This window comes from Chelonoidis abingdonii, chromosome 11 (assembly GCF_003597395.2).
Source record: "Chelonoidis abingdonii isolate Lonesome George chromosome 11, CheloAbing_2.0, whole genome shotgun sequence".
NCBI lineage: Eukaryota > Metazoa > Chordata > Testudines > Testudinidae > Chelonoidis > Chelonoidis abingdonii.
In genome coordinates, this window is record NC_133779.1 from 20,495,092 (window position 1) to 20,513,239 (window position 18,148).

Below are 18,148 nucleotides of genomic sequence, written 5' to 3' on the forward strand. Positions count from 1 at the left end.
CCAGGCCCACCTCGCCTTGCCGAGAGCTGCCTTTCCGGCAGATAAGCCCAGGTGAAGAGCGGGGCGGGGGGCCAGGCCCACCGCCCCTGCGGAGCTGTTCCGCAGTATGCCCAGGTGAGAGCCGGGCGGGGGGCCAGTCCCACGCCCCTGCCGAGAGTGGCTTTCCGGCAGATAGCCCAGGTGAGAGCGGGCGGGGGGCAGGGGCCTAGGTCTCCCCTGCTGGTTGCTGAGGGTGGTTGGGGGGTAAAGGGGGGACCTTTACCTGTTTTGGGTCGTTGCTAGAGCGCTTGGCTGGCTGCTCGGGTCCCCTGGAGTGACCTGCCCCATGCTCTGCCAGGGGCTGCTCTCTGAGACCTACCTGAGGCGCATCGCATCGTGAAGAGAACAAAGCGAGGAGGACGAGCTGGGGTCAGGGAGCTGACAGAGGACGAGCTGCGGCAGATCACAGGTGAACCCCCCCTTCTCACCCCCATAGCCCTCCTGCATCGCTGCCCTCCCCCTCCCCACACACAGCGATAGACTGGGGCCTAGGGAGCTTCCAAAGCCCTGCGGCACTCCTGCACCCCTGGGGTGTGGGATGTGGGGCGGGTGTGATTCCCCCCACCCATAGCCCTGGGCACTCCGGCCAGCCCCCATTGGGTGTGCTGAGCGTGGGGCAGGAGGTGTCCAAGCCCTGTAACCTGTCAGTGGCACCTGCCAACTCTACTGGGTGTGCAATTGTGTGGGGCAGGTGCGTCCCCACCCTGTACCCTGGGCACCTCTGCCAGCCCCTGGGGGCGCAGGTGTGGGGGGTGCGTATCCCACGCGCCACTGTACCCTGCGGCACTCCTGCCAGCCCTGGTGGGCAGCAGAGTGTGGGGCCGGGTGCGATCCCACACCCGCCTGTTACCCTTGCGGCACCTCCTGCCACTCCTGGGTGTGCTGTGGTGGGGCAGCTGAGGCACGAGGCGCTCATGGGTGAGAATCTCCTCTGTTGCCCTGTTGCACCATCCTGCTGCCCCCCTCACCCTGCTGTTTTTGGGGGGGCGGGGGGGCATGGATCAAGGGACCCCCACCTCTAGCTGACACCCTCGGCCTCCGCTGCGTGCAGAGGAAGATATTCTACGACAAGCTGGCAGCGCTCCCATCGCACCTGAGATCTATGGGCACAGAGGACGTGGAAAAGGCCTGCTGCTGCCTGCTGGTGGGGGGCGTGGACCGCAACCCCCGGGGCATGAAGATTCGGGGTGAGTCTGAGGTGGAGGGACGGGAACCCCAGGGGGGCAGCGGGGGAGGAACGACGGGCGGGGGTATGTGTGTTTAGGGATGGGTTTGGGGGGGCTGCTCTGACGCTGACCCAGCTTCTAGGCTGTCTTGCTCAGGGAACATCAACATCTGCTTGATGGTGACCCAGGCGTGGCCAGTCCAGCTGCTCTTCGTACATCGACCGCCTGGCGCCCCGCAGTGAAGTATACACTTGCCACCTGCTGGGGGCTGGGGGGCGCCGGCCGGCTGGGGGCGCATTCTCCAGGGCTTTCCCAGCGTGGCTGGGGTGGGGACGCAGCAGCTGCGAACCCCACTGACCTCCGTCCCCGCCCGTCCCCAGTCAGACACGACGGGGCGCGGCTCGTCGGGCGTGGGCTGACGGCGCCAACGTGCTGCGGACCCGGCTGACGGGGGAGCTGGCCCTGAGGGGGGGGCGCTGGTCCTGGCCGACCAGGGTGTCTGTCCTAGCTGCAATCGACAGAGTTCGCCCCCCGCCCGGCTCTCACCTGGGCTATCTGCCGGAAGCCAGCTCTCGGCAGGGGCGGTGGGCCTGGCCCCCCGCCCGGCTCTCACCTGGGCTATCTGCCGGAAGCCAGCTCTCAGCAGGGGCAGGAAGACGCCGGTGATGCTGACATGGTCCCCGGGCTGGGCCAGCCGCGTGTTCTCACCGTGCACAGCCACGCTGATGGAGCGCGGGAGGTGCCCCACCGGCACCTGGTCGCTCTGCATGGGAAAGAGGGAAAAAAATCAGCCCTGATCCAATCGCACTCCCCGACTCTGGCAGAAACCCCCTTAAGCAAATGGGGGGCATGGGATGGGACACCAGGGAGCCCAGATCAATCTTTGGGGCACCCCATTCACATGCCCCAACTCCCCTCCCCAGCCTGGAAACCCCCCCACTCACATGCTCCTGCATCTTCAGCTCCTGGAACTTGATGAACTTGGAGCCGCGGCTCTGCAGGTAGAGACGCCCCCCGGAGCGATTGGTCTGGCACTCCTGGCTCGGGCACATGATCAGCGGCATGAAAGTCGGGGATTGGATCTGTGAGTGGGGGGCGAGAAAGAGGGTCAGACACACTCCCACCTGCCTAGTGGCTAAACAAGGGACTCGGCTATTCCCCCACGCCCAGGTGGGGGGCATGACAAAGTGAGAATGTTTGTAATTATTTGATGAGGCCCCTATGTGCCTCAGTTTCCCCCGGGGGGTTATGTGACTACCCACTGAAGTTTGCTCTGAGAACGGACTGACAGACACAGGTGTGCGTGCCACCTCCCTGTCTGGGGCCGAGGGGATGCAGCCTCGTTAAGGAACTGGATGAAACAGACCCAAACCCACGCGGGGGCCAGTGAGGGAGCAGAGACCGCAGCTGGAGAAGGTGGGAAGTGAGGGAGAAGTGCTGGCGCCTGCCAGACTGAAAACGGGGAACCCTCCAGCCTGGCGTGGGGAACTGCCCTGGGCTGACGCTTCACCTTCCGCTCTCCGTGCGGAGCCCCAGACTGCCCATGCCGGGGCTCCTGCCCGGGGCGCGTTGGTCCCCACCCGACGGGCATGTTTCTGACTCGCTGCCCAGAGCTCGAGGGGGAGGCGCGGGGGCTGCAGCCCCAGAGGAGCAGTCTCAGGAGGTGGTGAGGCTGCGTGGGTCCCCCAAGAGACTGCGCAGGCCCTGTAGCTCTGGGACAGGGCGCTTGGCCCAGTCAGCTCCCCCTAAGCTGACAGACAGACGGCAGCTCCCCCTCCCTGCCCGCTCACCGGCTGGTAGGTCTCTGCTCCACACTGGTCGCAGCTGTAGGTAGCCACCACCATCATGGGCTTGACCTCGGTGACACGGGTGACGATGCCGCGGACGGTGACCAGCTTCCCGATGCAGTCGGCCTTCACGTCCCGGATCACGTGGGCCTTGGAGGCCGAAGGAGCTTTGAAGTACAGCTCGCTGCGGCAGGGGGCGGGAGGGACAGGCAGGGAGTTAGCGACAGGGTGGGGAGGTTAACAGGGCCAGAGGACTGGGAGGATAAGGGGGCCAAAGGGGTCAGCACCCCCCCGGCTCCAGGCACTCACAAGCGGCGCAGCAGCTCCGGGGGGTACTGGTTCTGGGGGCCGTGTGTCTCCCCCGCGTCCCGGCCACGCTGCTCCAGCATCAGCCGGTGCTCGATGTACACGTCTAGGACGTCCTTGTTCACCACCTGGGGGGCGGAGAAGGGCTCCGTCAAGCACAGCTCCAGCCTCTCACTCCCGCCCCATCTCGCCAGCGCCCCTCACCTCCCGCTCCTTGTGCTGGGGCAGCAGCTCGTGCACAGCGTCGGCGAAGAGGCGGGCGTAGCGCTTGGCGTTCTCACACACAGCGTCCACCAGCTCAGGGTCCTCCTCCGCCACCTCGTCCAGGTCAACGTACAGGGCCACCTGCTCCCGGTGAGCCAGAGACACCTGCGGGGGGCAGGGAGGGGTGCTGAGCTGCAGGGCTGGGGGAGACCCACAGCTGCCTGCAGCAACCCCTGCTGCGGAGGGGGGGGCCTGGGGCAGCCGGGAGCAGTGGGGCGGGTGGGGGCGCCGTGGGTCTCACCAGCTGGTCCCGATACGGGAACTCCTTGCCGAGCTCGCCATCCCGGCAGAACTCCTGCAAGAAACGCTTCACCTTCTCTGCGGGGCGAGAGCGAGAGAGCGTCAGGCCCGGGGACCCCCCCCACGCACCGAATAGTGCCCCAGCTTCCCTTAACGTCCCATCCCACCACAACCCCCCATCCTCCTCGCACCCTCCCCCCACCAACCCGCCTAAACTCCTTCAAGCTCTCCCACAGTGCAGGGCCCGCACCCCGCCTCCCCTCCCGTGGCGTCCCCGTCCCTCCCCCCCAGCCATGCCACCAACCACCCGTAACCTCTGTCAAACGCCCACCCCCGCGCCCCTGTCCCCCAGCCCTCCCCCGGCCCCCCAGCGCCCTCCCCGCCCAGCCCCCTAACCCCCCTCCAGCCCAGGCCCCACCCCTTCCCTCGGTACCACTTCCCTGACCCGCCCCATCGGTAAAAGCGGCACGTGGAGGCGGCGCCGCCCGGATTCCCCGCCCCCGCGACGGACACATTTCGCTCGGCGCCTGCGACTCGCCGTGACGTCCACTTCCGGGTCGACGCCGCGCGGCAGTCGATCCCCGCCCGGCCGCGCTTGAGCAATGGGCACCGAGCGCGCGGCCATGGGGGGATCTCCGGCGCCTCGTGCCTCCGCAGTGGCACCCCCACGTTCTCGCGGCGTAGTCTCGGGGCGCCTGGCGGGCGGGGGTCCTCAGTCCCAGGGCGTTGACTACGGGTCCGCGGGGTCTTGTCCCGGCGTTGCGGCCGGTTGCACGATCCCGCGGTCCTATCCGCGTGGGCTACGGGTCCCCGCTGGGCTGTCCGGCCGTTCGCGGGCCCGTTCTATCGGGTCCCCGCGGGTCTATCGCGGCCCTGTTGGCTTACGGTCCCGCTGGGGTCCGTCCGGCGCTCCCGAATACATCCCGCTCTCGCTGCTCTGCTACGCCCGGCCGCCCCAACAAAGTGGGCGCCTACGACCCCGCCTACACGTGCCCGCCCAGGCAGTTCGTTCCCTGCGCACGTGACCGGCCCAGGGCCCAATCGCAGCTCCGCGACGCGTCTAGCGCGGAGCCCCGCCCAGGTCCGTCACGTGCAGCGCACATGCCGCGCTCGACTCAGTTCGACGCTGGGACCCCCCCAGCCCGCTCCCCTTTATAAGCGCCTCTACTCAGGGGCTGGGGGTTCCTGTGCCGACTCGGGCGGCCGGCGTAGGGCGGGGCGGGGCCCGGGCTGCGGCCAGAGGCGGTCCTTCGGGGAAAGAAGCGGGGCGTAGTCTGTTCCTGGCTGGGTAGTTCTCGGCAGGCTGGGCTACGGGATCGGCGGTCTCAAGGCGGCGGGCTACGGAGGATTGCGGCGGTCCGGGGAGAGCGGGCTAGAAGGTGGGCTGTCAGAAATGTGGGGTTATGGGTGGCTGGCAGGGGCAGCGCGGGCTACTGGTTGGGTGGGGTCTCGGGACATGACGTGCCCTAGAGGTTGGGCGGTCCGAGGGGCAGGCGGTTCTGCTACTGGTGGGTCTCTGGAGTAAGGTCCCCAGGTGGCTATGGTTGGGGCAGGGTTCTGCTGAAGGCGAGCGTTGGATCTCAAGGGTCGGGCCCAGGGCAGGGCGGGTGTTTAATGGGGCGTGCCCCGCTCTCTCCTTCCTCCCCTTCCCCCGCAGGCCCAGTGTGCTGTCGCAGATCTTCTTCTCTCTCCAAGGAGAAACTCTCACAAGGCTGTATCTGCCCCCAACGACTGCTTATCCTGCCCCGCACCAAAGTCTGTATCCTGCCCCCCGCGGCGCTCTGCCCCCCCACCGACTGTATCCGCCCCCGAGCCCCCTCTGCCCCACGACTGTTTCCTGCCCCCAAGACGTATCCTGCCCCCCGCCGCCCCCTCTGCCCCACGACGTATTCCTTGCCGCCTGCGCCTCTTGCCCTCCCCTACTCTTATCATAACGTACTGTATCTGCCCCGCGCCTCTCTGGCCCCCACGACGTCTCCTGCCCCCCGGCCCTCTGGCCCAATGCCTGTATCTGCCCCGCGCCTCTTCCCCCAACGACTGTTATCCGCCCCCCGGGCACCCTCTGCCCCCAACGACCTGGTAGCCTGCTCACCCCACGCCCCTCTGCCCCCCCACCATCCTCACAAGGACTGTACGCCTGCCCCCCGACCCATGTGTGTCTCCACCTCCCCCGGCTTCTTCCGAGATGCAGCCTGCAGCCCATCCGACTGGCCCCCATTGTTCGGAATACCCCCCTCTTCCGCTGTGCCCACCCCCACCTGTACCCTGGACTGTTCCTTCCCTCCAAGTTGTCCACCTAACCCTCCCCCCTGTTCATACGCCTCCTCACACTGTCCCTGTTTGGACACTCCCCGGAGCCCCCTCCAGAGCCGTCCGCAGGCACCCCTGCCGGGTGGTCCATTCTCCTTAACCCACCCCAGTCCCTGCTGAGGTTCGGCAGGCAGCCACCGATTGCTGAAACTTCTATAGAAGATCACGGCCCTGCCAGGGACAGCGCCCTGTCATGACCGTGGGGGGAGGGCCTGGGTCTCTCTGTAACAGGTGAGGGGTGTCTCTAGTTTCGTGTAACAGCACTCGGGGCGCATCCCAGATCCTCATGGAACGAGCTACGGGCTGTTGGGAAGAGGGGACATGTCTGGTGATAACGGGGCGCATTGCTCTGGTGGGCAGGGGAGTCTAACTCTGCTTGTGTTCCCTCTCCCGCGACGCAGGCGCACGAGGGGCTGCACTTCGTCACGTGCGTCACGCCGGCCTCTACTTCGTGCCACGACGGCAGACATCCCTTCTATTTCATCGAGTTTCCTTACCGGTACGGGGGGGGGATAAGCCACAGCCCCAAGGCCTGGCGCAGGCCTGGGGCAGCGCTAGCCGCCGCCCTCACCCCCCGTCTCCCTCTCTTCCACGCAGTGTGGTGCTGCTCTGCGTGACTACTGGCTCCCTCAGCGAGAAAGACCGTCAGCCCTAACTTTGCCTCTCTATCGAGTGTGGACGAGAGCTGGTGGGTGTGGGTTCCCCGGCTCGGACACCCCGGCTGCACCTGGGGAAGCTCACAGCACTCCCTCCTTGTGCTCGTGGGGGTGGAGCCGGCCTCCCCTCACTCTCTTGCCCCCCCCCCCAGGACTACGGCTACGTGCAGACCACGGCGCCAGACGTGGCTGCGCAACTTCATCAGATGGAGCCGTGCTCTCATAGCCTCAGCCGCACTGACTGGCAGCGATCGGCCTCGGTTGCAGCGCCCCCCCATCCCCGGGGCCCCAGGACTGGCGGTAGGCCTAGTGAGCCCCCCCGTCCTGCCCTCCATGCCCCATGCCTGGGCGGCGTCTAGCCTGGTGAGCCAGCCCTCATCACCACTCCCCCTCCCCTGCTACCAGCTTCTCCCTGCCCACCCGTGGGCCCGGCAACTGCGCGCGGGTCGGCTTGGTGAGCCCCGGCCCACATCACACCCCCTCAGGTCCCCTGCCCCCCCCGGGCCCCACGAGTGGGTGGCGTTGGCCTGTGAGCCCAGACCCGAATCCACCCCTCAGGTCCCCTGCCCCCCCAGTGCCCGGCTAGCTGAGCCCTCCCGGCCCTGCCCCCCCCAGGGCCCCAGTGCTGTGGGTGGCGGCCTAGTGAGCCCCCCCAGTGCCGCCCTGGCGCCGCGTCGGGCTTGGTGGAGCCCAGCCCCACATCACACCTCAGGTCCCCTGCCCCCCCAGTGCCCCCCAGGTGCAGTGGCCTGGATGTTCGCTTCGTTCTCGCTGTGCCCCTACCTTCGTATCTTGCTCTCAGGTCCCCTGTCCTCCCCCAGTGGCCCCTGGCCTGCCGTAGCGCTTGTGTGAGACAGTCCCTGAATCCACCTGTGTCCTGTTCCCCCCAGTGCCCTCCTGGGCCTGGCGACCAAAAAGGCGCCTGTAGACCAGTACACCCGATCCCTGCCTGTGTCCCTCCCACCTCCAGATGCCCCCCCCCCAAGGCATTAGGTGAGATGCCCCCACATCCCCCCCCCCAACGCAGGGTCTCCTGCCCCTGTTCCCCCCCCCCCATCCCCCCCGGCTTGCGTGCGCAATGGCCCCCAAATCCCCCCTCGCAGCATGAGGGTCTCCCTGCCATGGCTGAGCCCAGGGCAGGGGCTCCCCCAGGGAAGGTGTTACGCTGAGGGGTCAGGTCATGGGTCACCCGGTGCCCCTGACACCCCCCAGGGCCCCTGCTGCCCCAGGGCTCCCTGCCAGGGCCCTGCTCTGACCCTGCCCCCTTCGGTTTCAGTTTGGAGCAGAGACGCAGCAAAGCAAAGTGGCTCCGAGCTCGGCCGCCAGCCGCCCCGTGCTACCCCCCTATGGGGACCAGGTGAGAGGGCCCCCGAGCCCCCCAACAGAGGGCTCTGCCCCTGCCTCCCGCTGTCACAGGGCCCCCAGGCCCCTGGAACTGCTCCCCACAAAGCCAGGCAGGACTCGGGGGAGCCTCCTCTCCCTCGGAGCAGACTGTCTCCAGGGCAAGACGCTCACACGGCTTCACCTCCTGGGTCTGACCTTGGAGCATTCAGCATCCTCTGCCCCTCCGTGCACTTCCCACAGCGAGTTGCCCCAGCGAGGTCCTGGGGGGCCATGGGGTCCTGCCCCCCACTTTGCAGTCAGACGTGACTCTCAGCCAGCCAGTAACACAGAAGGTTTGTTAGTATCAGGGCGTAGGGCAGAGCTCGTTAGCGCAGCAATCAGTGACTTTCAGCCAAGTCCACCTTGGGGGGACGGGAGCCCAGAGCCAGGGCTGGTCCCCTCCCGCGCCCCCAGCCGGCCAACACCAACTCGCTTCCAGCTGCCAGGCCTCTTCTATCCTGGGCCCAGAGTCACCTGGTGGCGTCCCCCTCCGGGGTCTCAGCTGGAGCAGCCCCCGATAAGTCACACCCCTTAGACACTGGTGCGGTACGGGGGAAACTGAGGCACATACAGCATTCATGTGAAACAGTAAGATTCACACAGGCTCACATGCAACACAACAAGGGAAAATCCCCACTACGTCACATCAGTCCCTCCGTGGGGGGGGCGGGGGGGCACATGGATCCACCGTCCCCGCCCTGCCTGCTGCCCTCACCCGCTGCCCGACCCTCTCTCCCCGCAGGGCGCCCGCAATGAGGTGTTTCTGGACGTAGTGGAGAGGCTGACGGTCGTCATCACGGCCAACGTGAGTCGGGGCGGGATGGGGAGGGGTCCGGCCCCGGCGTCCTGGGCCCCGGCACGCAGCCCCCTGCCTGGGACGGACCCACAGGCTCTTAGCAAGGCCCAAGGCCCCAGCCCCCCCGCCCCCCGGGGGAAGCTGCTGTGGACTGGTTCAGTATTGGGGACTCATCCCCGTCCCCTCCTTCCCGTCCAGGGCACCCCCATGAAGGCCGACATCCAGGGAGAAATCCGCCTCAAGAGCTACCTGCCCAGCTGCTCCGGTGCGTAACCTCTGCAGCCCCCGGCCCGGCCGTGGGCCCGCCCCACGGGGGTGTGGGGCAGCTCACCCGTGACGCTCTCCCCTCTCCCTGCAGAGCTGCGCATCGGGCTGACGGAGGAGTTCTGCGTGGGGAAGTCGGAGCTGCGAGGTGAGTGGGTGGGTGCTGGTCTCCGCTCCGCCTGGCAGGGGTGCCCTGGCTCTGACCCCCCCTCTCTCGACAGGCTACGGCGCCGCCGTCCGCGCCGACCAGTGCGCGTTCCACAGCTCCGTCAAGCTGGACGAGTTCGAGAGCAGCCGCATCCTCAAGGTCACCCCCAGCCCCGGGGAGGTGAGCCCTGGGGCCTGCCCTGACTCCCACTGCAGCCGGGCGCCCGGGGTAGGGACCAGGGGAGGTGAACCTCACAGCCTGCAGCCGCGCGCCAAGGGCTGGGACTGGGGGAGGCAAACCCCACAGCCTATGCCCAGGGGTAGGGACCGGGGGGGCAAACCCCACAGCCTGTGCCTGGGGTAGGGACATGGGGAGGCAAACCCCACAGCCTGCGGCCGGGCGCCAGGGGCAGGGACCGGGGGAGGCAAACCCCACAGCCTGTGCCCAGGGTAGGGACCAGGGGAGATGAACCCTGCAGCCGCGCGCGAAGGGCAGGGACCAGGGGAGGCAAACCCCACAGCCTGTGCCCAGGTAGGGACCGGGGAGACGAACCCCACAGCCTGCGGCGGGCGCCAGGGGAGGCAAACCCCACAGCCTGCGGCCGGGGCAGGGACCAGGAGGGCGAACCCCACAGCCTGCAGCTGGGCACCTGGGGCGGCAAACCCCCCAGCCTGTGGCCGGGCACCAGCGGCAGGGACGGGGGGAGGCAAACCCCACAGCCTGCAGCCAGGGCGCGGACCGGGGGGGCGAACCCCACAGGCTGCAGCTGAGCACCCAGGGCAGGGACCGGGGGAGGCCAACCCCACAGCCTGCAGCTGGGCACCTGGGGCGGCGAACCCCCCAGCCTGTGGCCGGGCACCCGGGGTACGGACGAGGGGGACAAGCCCGGGGCCTGACCCCGCTCTGCTCTCCCCAGCTCCTGGTGATGCAGTACCAGCTGTCAGACGACATCCCCTCGGCCTTGCCCTTCCACCTCTTCCCCACGCTGGAGCGGGACCCCACGGGCAGGTGAGTGAGGGGGGCAGCGGGGAGCACAACGCCCCTCGGCCCAGCCCCTCAGCCCTCACCCTTCCCATCTCCCCACAGGCTCCGCATTTACCTCAAGCTCCGCTGTGACCTGCCTCCCAAGAGGTAAGAGCTCAGGGAGCTGGGAGGCTCCCTGGGGGGGGACGGCCCCTGCCGGCCATGCCCCCCGACCCAACAGGCTCCCAGGTTGTGGGGAGACGCTGCCACCCCAGCCCCAGTTCACCGCTTTCTCTTCCCTCCAGCCAGGCCCTGAACGTGCGAGTCCAGCTGCCGGTGCCGAAGGGGGTCATCAGGTGGGTCTCCCCTCGAGTACCAGGGGCTGCAGCTGGTGCCGCGGCTCCCACCCCTGACTCTCTCCTCTCCCCCAGCCTGTCCCAGGAGCTGAGCAGCCCCGAGCAGACGGCCGAGCTGCAGCCCAGCCTCAAGGCCATTCGCTGGGTGATCCCGCGCGTCCAGGGGGGCTCCCAGCTCTCCGCCCTCTTCAAGGTAAAGCCGGCCTGGGGCATGGAGGGGTGGGGCAGCCCCTGCTGCAGGCAGGAGGCCACACCCCTGTGCTGGGGAGTGGAGGGGTGGGGCAGGGGCCCACACCCCTGTGCTGGGGAGAGGAAGGAGAGCCCCTGCTGCAGGTGGGGGGCCACACCCCTGTGCTGGGGAGGGGAGAGGTGGCGAAGGGGGGCATACCCCGGAACATGGGGGGGGCAGATGAGGGGCAAGGGACACACGTGTGCTGAGGAGGGGAGGGGAGGGGAGGGGGGGGGAAGGGGGGCACACCCCGGTACTCGGGAGGGCAGACGAGGGGCGGGCAGACGAGGGGCGGGCAGACACACATGTCCTGGGGAGGGGTGAGGCAGGGGGGCACACCCGTGTTAGGAGGGGAGGGGCCCCCTGCTCTTTGGAAGGAGCACGGGCTCTGGGGCAGGGGTGTTAAGGAGCAGGCTGGGGCTCTCCTGTCTATGCTGGGGTTTGAGGGGTGACAGCTCCACCCCTCAGAAGGGGGGGACGCTGTGCCATGCTCTACCCCAGGCTATAACCCCCCGACTCTCTCCCTGCAGCTGGAGATCCCAGGGCTGAGCAGCTCCTCGCTGCTGGAAGTGGGGCCCGTGAACATGTCCTTTGAGCTGCCCATGCACACCTGTTCTGGCCTGCAGATCCGCTTCCTGCGCTTCACGGCCCCACAGCCTGGGCTGCCCCACCGCTGGGTGCGCTACGTATCACACAGCGACTCCTACGTCATCCGCCTCTGAGCCCAGTCCGGCCCCACCGCTGGGTGTGCTACGTGTCACATGGCGACTCCTACGTCATCCCCCTCTGAGCCCGGCCCCACCGCTGGGTGCGCTACGTATCACACAGCGACTCCTACGTCATCCCCCTCTGAGCCCGGCCCGGCCCCACCGCTGGGTGCGCTACGTGTCACATGGCGACTCCTACGTCATCCGCCTCTGAGCCCAGCCCGGCCCCACCGCTGGGTGCGCTACGTGTCACACAGCGACTCCTACGTCATCCCCCTCTGAGCCCGGCCCGGGCCCCCCGCTGGGTGCGGTAGTGTACCGGCGGACTCTAGTCATCCGCTCTGCCGGCCCCGCGCTGGGTGCGCTACGTGTTCACCGGCGACTCCTCGTCTCCCCTTGAAGCCCGGCCCACCGCTGGGGGCCTGTATTCACACGGGGCTCTACGTATCCCTCTGAGCCGGCCCGGCCCCCGTGGTGCCGTTATTTCACACGGCGACCTGGTATCGGCCTCTGAGCCCGGCCCGCCCAGCGCTTGGGTGCGTACGTGTTCCACCGGCGACTCCTAACGTCATCCCTTGCGGCCCGCCGGGCCCCGCGCTGGGTGCGTTATCAACGGCGACCCTAGTCTCGGCCTCTGGCCCGGCCCGGCCCGCGCGGTGTTACGTGTCACACGCCCCTAAGTCCCCTCTGAGCCCGTGCCCCACTCTGGGTGCGCTAAGGTACCAGCGATCTATTCCCCTTGGCCCGCCCCACGTTGTGCGCTAGTGTCCCGCGCTCCTGGGGATCCCCTCTAGCCCGGCCGGCCCACGCTGGTGCGTATGTACACCGGGACTCCTCGTCATCACCTCTAGCCCGCGCCCGGCTGGTGTACGTGTCCACGGTGCTCCTCGTCTCCCCTCGGAGGCCGGCGGCCACCGTGGGTGCGGATACGTGTACAAGCGCTCCTACGTCATCCGCCTTGAGCTCCTGCCCAGCCCACCGCTGGGTTGTGTCACACGGCGACTCCGTCGTCATCGCTCTGGCCCAGCCGCTGCACGCTGGGGCGCTACGTGGTCACATGGCGCTCCTACGTCTCCCCTCTGAGCCCGGCCCCAAGGTGGGGTGCGCTCCGTGTCACACTGCGACTTCCTACGTATCCCCTTGGCCCGGCCGCCCCGCGTGTTTGTGTGTCCCGGAAACCCCTACGTCATCCGCCTCTGGCCGGCCGACCACCGCTGGGTCGTACGTATACCGGCGGACTTTACTCATTCCGCCTTCTGAGCCGCACGCCACGGTGGGTGCGCTACGTGTCACAGGCGGCAAACCCCTAACTCAGCCGGCCTTAGAGCCCGGCCCCCCGCTGGTGCGCTACGTGTCACACGTGACTCCTACGTCATTCCGCGTGAGCCGGCCCGGTCCCACCGTGGTGCGCTAGGTGTCCCGTGCACTCCTACGTCATCGCCTGTGCCAGGCCGACCCGCACCTACCGCTGAGTTCTAGCTGTCACACGGCGGTACTCTACGTTCCCCTCTGAAGCCCCGGCCCACCGCTGGTGCGATACGTGTCACACGGCACTCCTATGCTCCTTGATCCGCCCGCCCCACGTGGGTGCGTTATGTGTACACGGCGACTCCACTTGCGTCTCTGGTCACCCTCGCAATGACTCTCTACATCCATCTCCCACGCTCTCCGTGACCGCAGCTTGTGCAGAGTTCCTAGGTTCCCCTCCAGGTAGTCCTTTACGCAACAGGGCTCTGGCATAACGACCTTTATTCATGGGTAGAACAACCCGACGTGTGTACGGCAGCCGCCAGATTGACCAGGTCCCAGGATGCCACCCACATGGACTCCTGGGCGACTACATAAAGTGCTAAACAGAAAACAGGTGGTGTTAATTCCCTGAGAATTCATGCCAACAGGCCGTCCCGGAGTGTTCCGCCCACAGATTCCTGCGGGGGGTCCAGTTGATCTCCATGCGGATGAGTGCCCTCCGCTCTAATTCCCTGACTTCACCTCCCGTGCCAAGGGTGGTAAGTCGGAGTGCTCACCTTGACTGTAGGAGCCGTGCTGGAAAGGGGGGGGGGGGGTGGCAAACCAGTGCCTAGTGCCCCCTGTGGGGGGCCCCGGCCGAGGCCGCTCCTTGCGCGCAGGAGGAGCAGCGAGCAGCTCCTGGTGGCCGGAGAGAGAGCCCGGAGGGTTGAGCCGGCCCTGGCACGCTGGACGATCTGTGTAGGCTCATCCCAGCAGGCTGTGTAGGGCCTGTCCCCCAGTCGGCGGGGCTCCAGGCCTCAACACGTCACATAGCCTTTCTGCTGGACAGAGCATGGGCCCCCTCCCATTGTCAGCTGGGCATCTTCCTCTCGCTGCTTTCTCTGGATCCCTCTCCTCTCTCCTCTCATAGGCTGAGGTAGGGCACGGGCAGGGTTAACGGGGGACTCCGGCCAGAGAGGAGAGCTTGTCTTGGGCCACTGAGTCCTCACCTCGGCATCTGCTTGCCGCCCAAGTCTCGAGTGTCCGGGGCCAGGAGCTGCTGCGCGGCAGGCGATTCTGGAGGCTGGGAGCTCAGTGGCTGAGGGACAGGGGGCGCAGTCAGAGCGGTTTAACGCGCCCCCTCCCGCTGGCTTGCCCTGCCCCATGGTCTTGTCATAAGTAGATAGGTGAGGGTTAATTTTTCTTTTGGCGTAAAGAGGAACCAACACCTGAACCAGGACCATCGGAAGACTGGATTGTTTAAGTCAGGGCGGGGTTTGCTTATACTCGGTTTTGTTGTTTCTCGCTATGGGTAAAGCTTTTCTTTAACTCATTTATCTAAGATTTCTACTAAAACTTGTGAGTCAAAAGGAACAACAGTCATAGGTTTATATTGCTTTTTGTTGTATTTACATGTATGTTGATGCTGGATGGTTTATCGGTGCTATCTTTTATCAGTGTTTTCATATTTTCTTATGGCAAGAGCTGTATGGTTTCTAATGCAGTTATTGTTTTGTTATTTCTTTCTTTTTTATTTTAAGTGTGTCTTTTTACGTTGTGGAAGTTTCTTTTTGTAGGCAGAGAGATAGAAATCTCTGTACGGTATTGCTCCCTCCGGAGGCAGGAGGGGGAAGCAGCAGTTGTTGGTATTTTTGCTCTATGTTGGGAGAGCGCTTTTCTGGGAAGCAAGGAACAGTTATCTGGGGGTCCCCAGGAGGGTGGGCACCAGAAGATGAAAGGGGTCGGCCCTATAAATTCTCTACCTGGTGCGCTTCAGATCTAGTTGTGGAGTGTGAGAGACGTGTTAGGACTTATGTAGTACTCTATTTGAACTTAAGTTTCAATCGAGAATTTCTATGACCACTCTGCACAAAGTCTGACTCGGACCCTTCCTCTGCAGCTTCCGGGCTGCCGCTGGCGTCCTTTCAGTGCCGTCGCGTGAGATCGAGTCTCCGGCCGGGGCTCAGCTGGAGGCTGGAAGTCTCGTTCAGACAGTCGGGCAAAGGACGGACGATGCAGTGATCAATCCTGCCCCGAGTCACCCACTGTCCCTCTCCCCTACTGCCCTGGGTCCCATGTCCCTTGCTTCCTGGGCTGTCCACGCGCTTTCTGTGTGCGCCCCCTTGTCCCGCCTGTGTACCCCAGCCTGGTCCACTCCCGCCAGGTTTCCAGTGCACTCTCCTGACCTGCACCCCTAGGTGCATCTCCACAAACGTGCCCGTCGCTCAGTCGAAATGCGCTGAGCGGTCGGTCATGGTGTGCTGACTGGCAACAGGTGTGTTAGATGGAGACAAGTGTACTGCGCTGGGAGTGCTGTAATTCCGTGCACGTCTGTCCCTGCTGCTGCTGTGTCTTGGCCTTGCTGTGTAAGCTCCCGCAGGAGCGAGACAGTCATCCCCCCCGTGTAGGTGCTGGGTCGTGACCTGACTTCCCTGGGCCGTCAGCACAAGGACACCGGTTTGTACTTCTGCTCTGCCCATGAAGGAGAGTCCGTCAGGTGGACTGAGCCTTGATAACCTGCTTGGCACGCTGGGGGCGAAGTGTGTTAGTAGGGTGACTGCTTCCCAGGGGACGCTTATCACCTAAGCTTCCATGTACTCATCTGGTGGTTCTGTCCACTGGCTTTAAGCTTGGTAACTGCCTGGTTTCCGTGGTGGCTGGAGGGTTCAGCGAGCCGCGAAGCCGCGAGGTGAGAATGCCTGGGGAAGATGGCTGTGGGGCAGCGGGAGAGCTGGACTGGCTGGGTGGTGCTGGGTGGGCGAGGACCAGCTGCAAACGGTAAGCCACCCTGTGCCTGAGGCCTGTTGTGACTCAGTGGCTACCATTTGACTAGGCCTGGAGCAGCGGTTACCAGGTATTTCGAGCTGGGGCAGCGTGTTGGCATTTGCCCCTCCTCAGCGCCTCTTTGGTGGGACCAGTCTCTGCGGGGTCGGGGGGCTGCAATCCGGCTGGGGGATCGAAGCCATGGTATCGCTGATGGTTCGAGCGACGGGCGACTCAGAGGTTCCAGAGCTTCCCCTCTGTGTGGGAACGCCTGCTGGCAGGTCTGCTCCGGTAGGACGGCTGTGGGAGATCATATGGAGTAAGCCGCCACTGTTGTGACGAGTGCGGGTTTTCTGTTTTTCCGGGGGGGTTGCATGAGGGTGGGCTCGTTCCCCAGGTGTTAATGTTTAACGAGGGAGGAGAGGGTTGGTTGGGGACAAGGATGGGAGGGATCGACCGAGGCCATGGCTAGAGGTGGGGCCGGCCAGGCTAGTGGAGCTGGGGGACCCGGTAGACCAGCTCAGGAGTTCACAGCGGTTTGGCCAGTGGGAGCATGGCTGTGGGGAGGGACCCGGGACCGACCATCTTCGCAGAGGACGAAGAGAGGAGAGAGATCAGCCTTCTTTTAGGGTCTGTTTAACCTGGAGGAAGCAGTGGACGAGGGCTTGGGGGGGTATCGGCTAGGGCCAGGTTGAAAGCAGGGGGCTCGGGTGGAGGAGGGAGGCAGAGCACTGGCTGCAGGGGCTGGGATTGTGCTGGCTGCGGGCGAGGTTGGAGGCGGGGGTTTCCTGTGCGGTTCAGGTTGTGGGTGTGAGTGCGGCTCGTGTGTTGTATGATGCTGAGAGTCGCCTTGGTTGAGGTCAGGGTTGATCAACCCCTTTAGGGGTGCGGGACGTGCGGGGCGAGCGCGTGGACTCCTGAAGGCTAGGCTCAGAGGTGCGCTCCAGGAGGGGGGGCGGTGGGCCCGGAGGGAGTGGGGCCCCGAGGCTTCGCACTGATGGGGCACACCTCATGGATGCCGGCAGAGTGGGCCCACTGTGGTCCGTGGAGGAGGTGGGGGTCAGCAAGGGTCGAGGGGCGGCAGGGTTTGCTGTCTGGTCCAGGATGGTGGTGGGGTGGAGCAGTGCCAGGCGCCCCGAGGACTGACGACGGTCCCAGTGATCCATTCGTTGCTCGTCCATCTGGCAAAACAGAAGCTGAATCCCTGCCAGCTTTACCATGTGATGATGCTCGTTGTTCGGTCTCTTTCGCCTGTTATGTCTGGCTTTCCAATTCTCGGCATAGGCTCCACGGTTATTTGGTGTGTGTGTGACAAATGCTTCCGTTTGGTGTTTTACGGTGGTGGGTGGGTTGCAGTGGGTGGGGTGGGGGGTGGGTGACGGGGGTTCGTTGTGTCTGTTGGGGGTGACCCAGTTCTGCTTAGTGTGATTTTCGCAGCAGGCGTGATTTTTAGTCGACGTCTTGATTCGCCTTATTGTTGGGGGTCTGGTTGCGCAGCTGAGGGGAGGTCGGGGGCTCGTGCTCGGAGGCGGGGCGGCGGTTGCGCGGCGGTGTGTGTGTGGTTGCGCTTGTGCGACTTTCCCAGTTCAATAGAATGTTTTGTGGGGCGACCCTGAACACAGATATTCAAGTGTGGGCGTTCCTGGCTTGTTAGAGAGCAGCGTTTGTCTGATCCTAGTCTCTTCCTTTCTAATGTTCAATTTTGGTCCTTTCGGCTCGCTGCGGGTGGGTGGGTGTTGCGGGGTCTGAGCGAGGGAGCTCGGGGACGGTGTGGGGGGGTGGGGAGGTGGTGGTCAGCACGCAGTGTAGATGTTGCTGGTTGATGTTTCATGTGCGATCCTTTGCGATGCACAGTGTACTGCATTTGTGTGGGGCCCGTACCCGTCTGGGGATCGTTTTGTTGCGTCTGTGTGGAAAGCTAGCGCGGTTTTGTCATCTGCAGATGGGTTGCGGTCGGGCGCGCCTGTGTACCCGGTGGTATCCGATGGTTTGATGACTCGTGTGTGGAAGGGTAGGCGGGCCTGGCGCGCAGGAGCGTGTGCGGTGGGGGGGGTTGTCCGCTTTGGTGCGCATGAAAGACTGACCCTTGTTCGCTGACGGCGGTTTTTGTGTGGTGTGGTGGTCGTGGTGTGTGGGTCGCGGGAGTGGGGGTCGTGTGCGGGTCAAGTGGATTGTAGGCGTTGGGGGAGGGGTGGCGAGGAGGGTTCTGGAATCGAGATACCTGGTGTTCACTGGGGTGGCGCGGTTACGTGTTATTGCCCGCTCAAAGCAGGTTACCTCACATGTGGTACTGTTAATATGCCCAAGCGAATCTCTTCGGGG

The 18,148-nt window shown here is 65.4% G+C and overlaps 2 protein-coding genes across 2 annotated transcripts in view; one reads left to right on the forward strand and one right to left on the reverse strand.

The window, feature by feature from the left end:
* MCM7 (minichromosome maintenance complex component 7) overlaps positions 1-3,942 on the reverse strand; it is a 12,180-nt gene extending 8,238 nt beyond the window's left edge. The window contains exons 1-6 of the mRNA XM_075071320.1: positions 3,804-3,942; positions 3,503-3,667; positions 3,302-3,426; positions 2,996-3,176; positions 2,150-2,287; positions 1,752-1,968 (exon numbers count right to left, since the gene is read on the reverse strand). Of these exons, the coding sequence (XP_074927421.1) occupies positions 1,752-1,968; positions 2,150-2,287; positions 2,996-3,176; positions 3,302-3,381 (616 nt within the window). The 5' untranslated portion in view covers positions 3,382-3,426; positions 3,503-3,667; positions 3,804-3,942. The remainder of the gene's footprint in view (positions 1-1,751; positions 1,969-2,149; positions 2,288-2,995; positions 3,177-3,301; positions 3,427-3,502; positions 3,668-3,803) is intronic.
* Positions 3,943-8,028: 4,086 nt separating this feature from the next.
* AP4M1 (adaptor related protein complex 4 subunit mu 1) lies at positions 8,029-12,085 on the forward strand. The gene is made up of 10 exons (XM_032764251.2): positions 8,029-8,125; positions 8,894-8,956; positions 9,146-9,212; positions 9,306-9,359; positions 9,433-9,539; positions 10,276-10,367; positions 10,446-10,490; positions 10,628-10,678; positions 10,754-10,871; positions 11,438-12,085. Exons 3-10 carry the CDS (start codon positions 9,155-9,157, stop codon positions 11,627-11,629), a joined length of 717 nt encoding a protein of 238 aa, XP_032620142.2. The 5' UTR covers positions 8,029-8,125; positions 8,894-8,956; positions 9,146-9,154; the 3' UTR covers positions 11,630-12,085.
* The last annotated feature ends 6,063 nt before the right edge of the window (positions 12,086-18,148 follow it).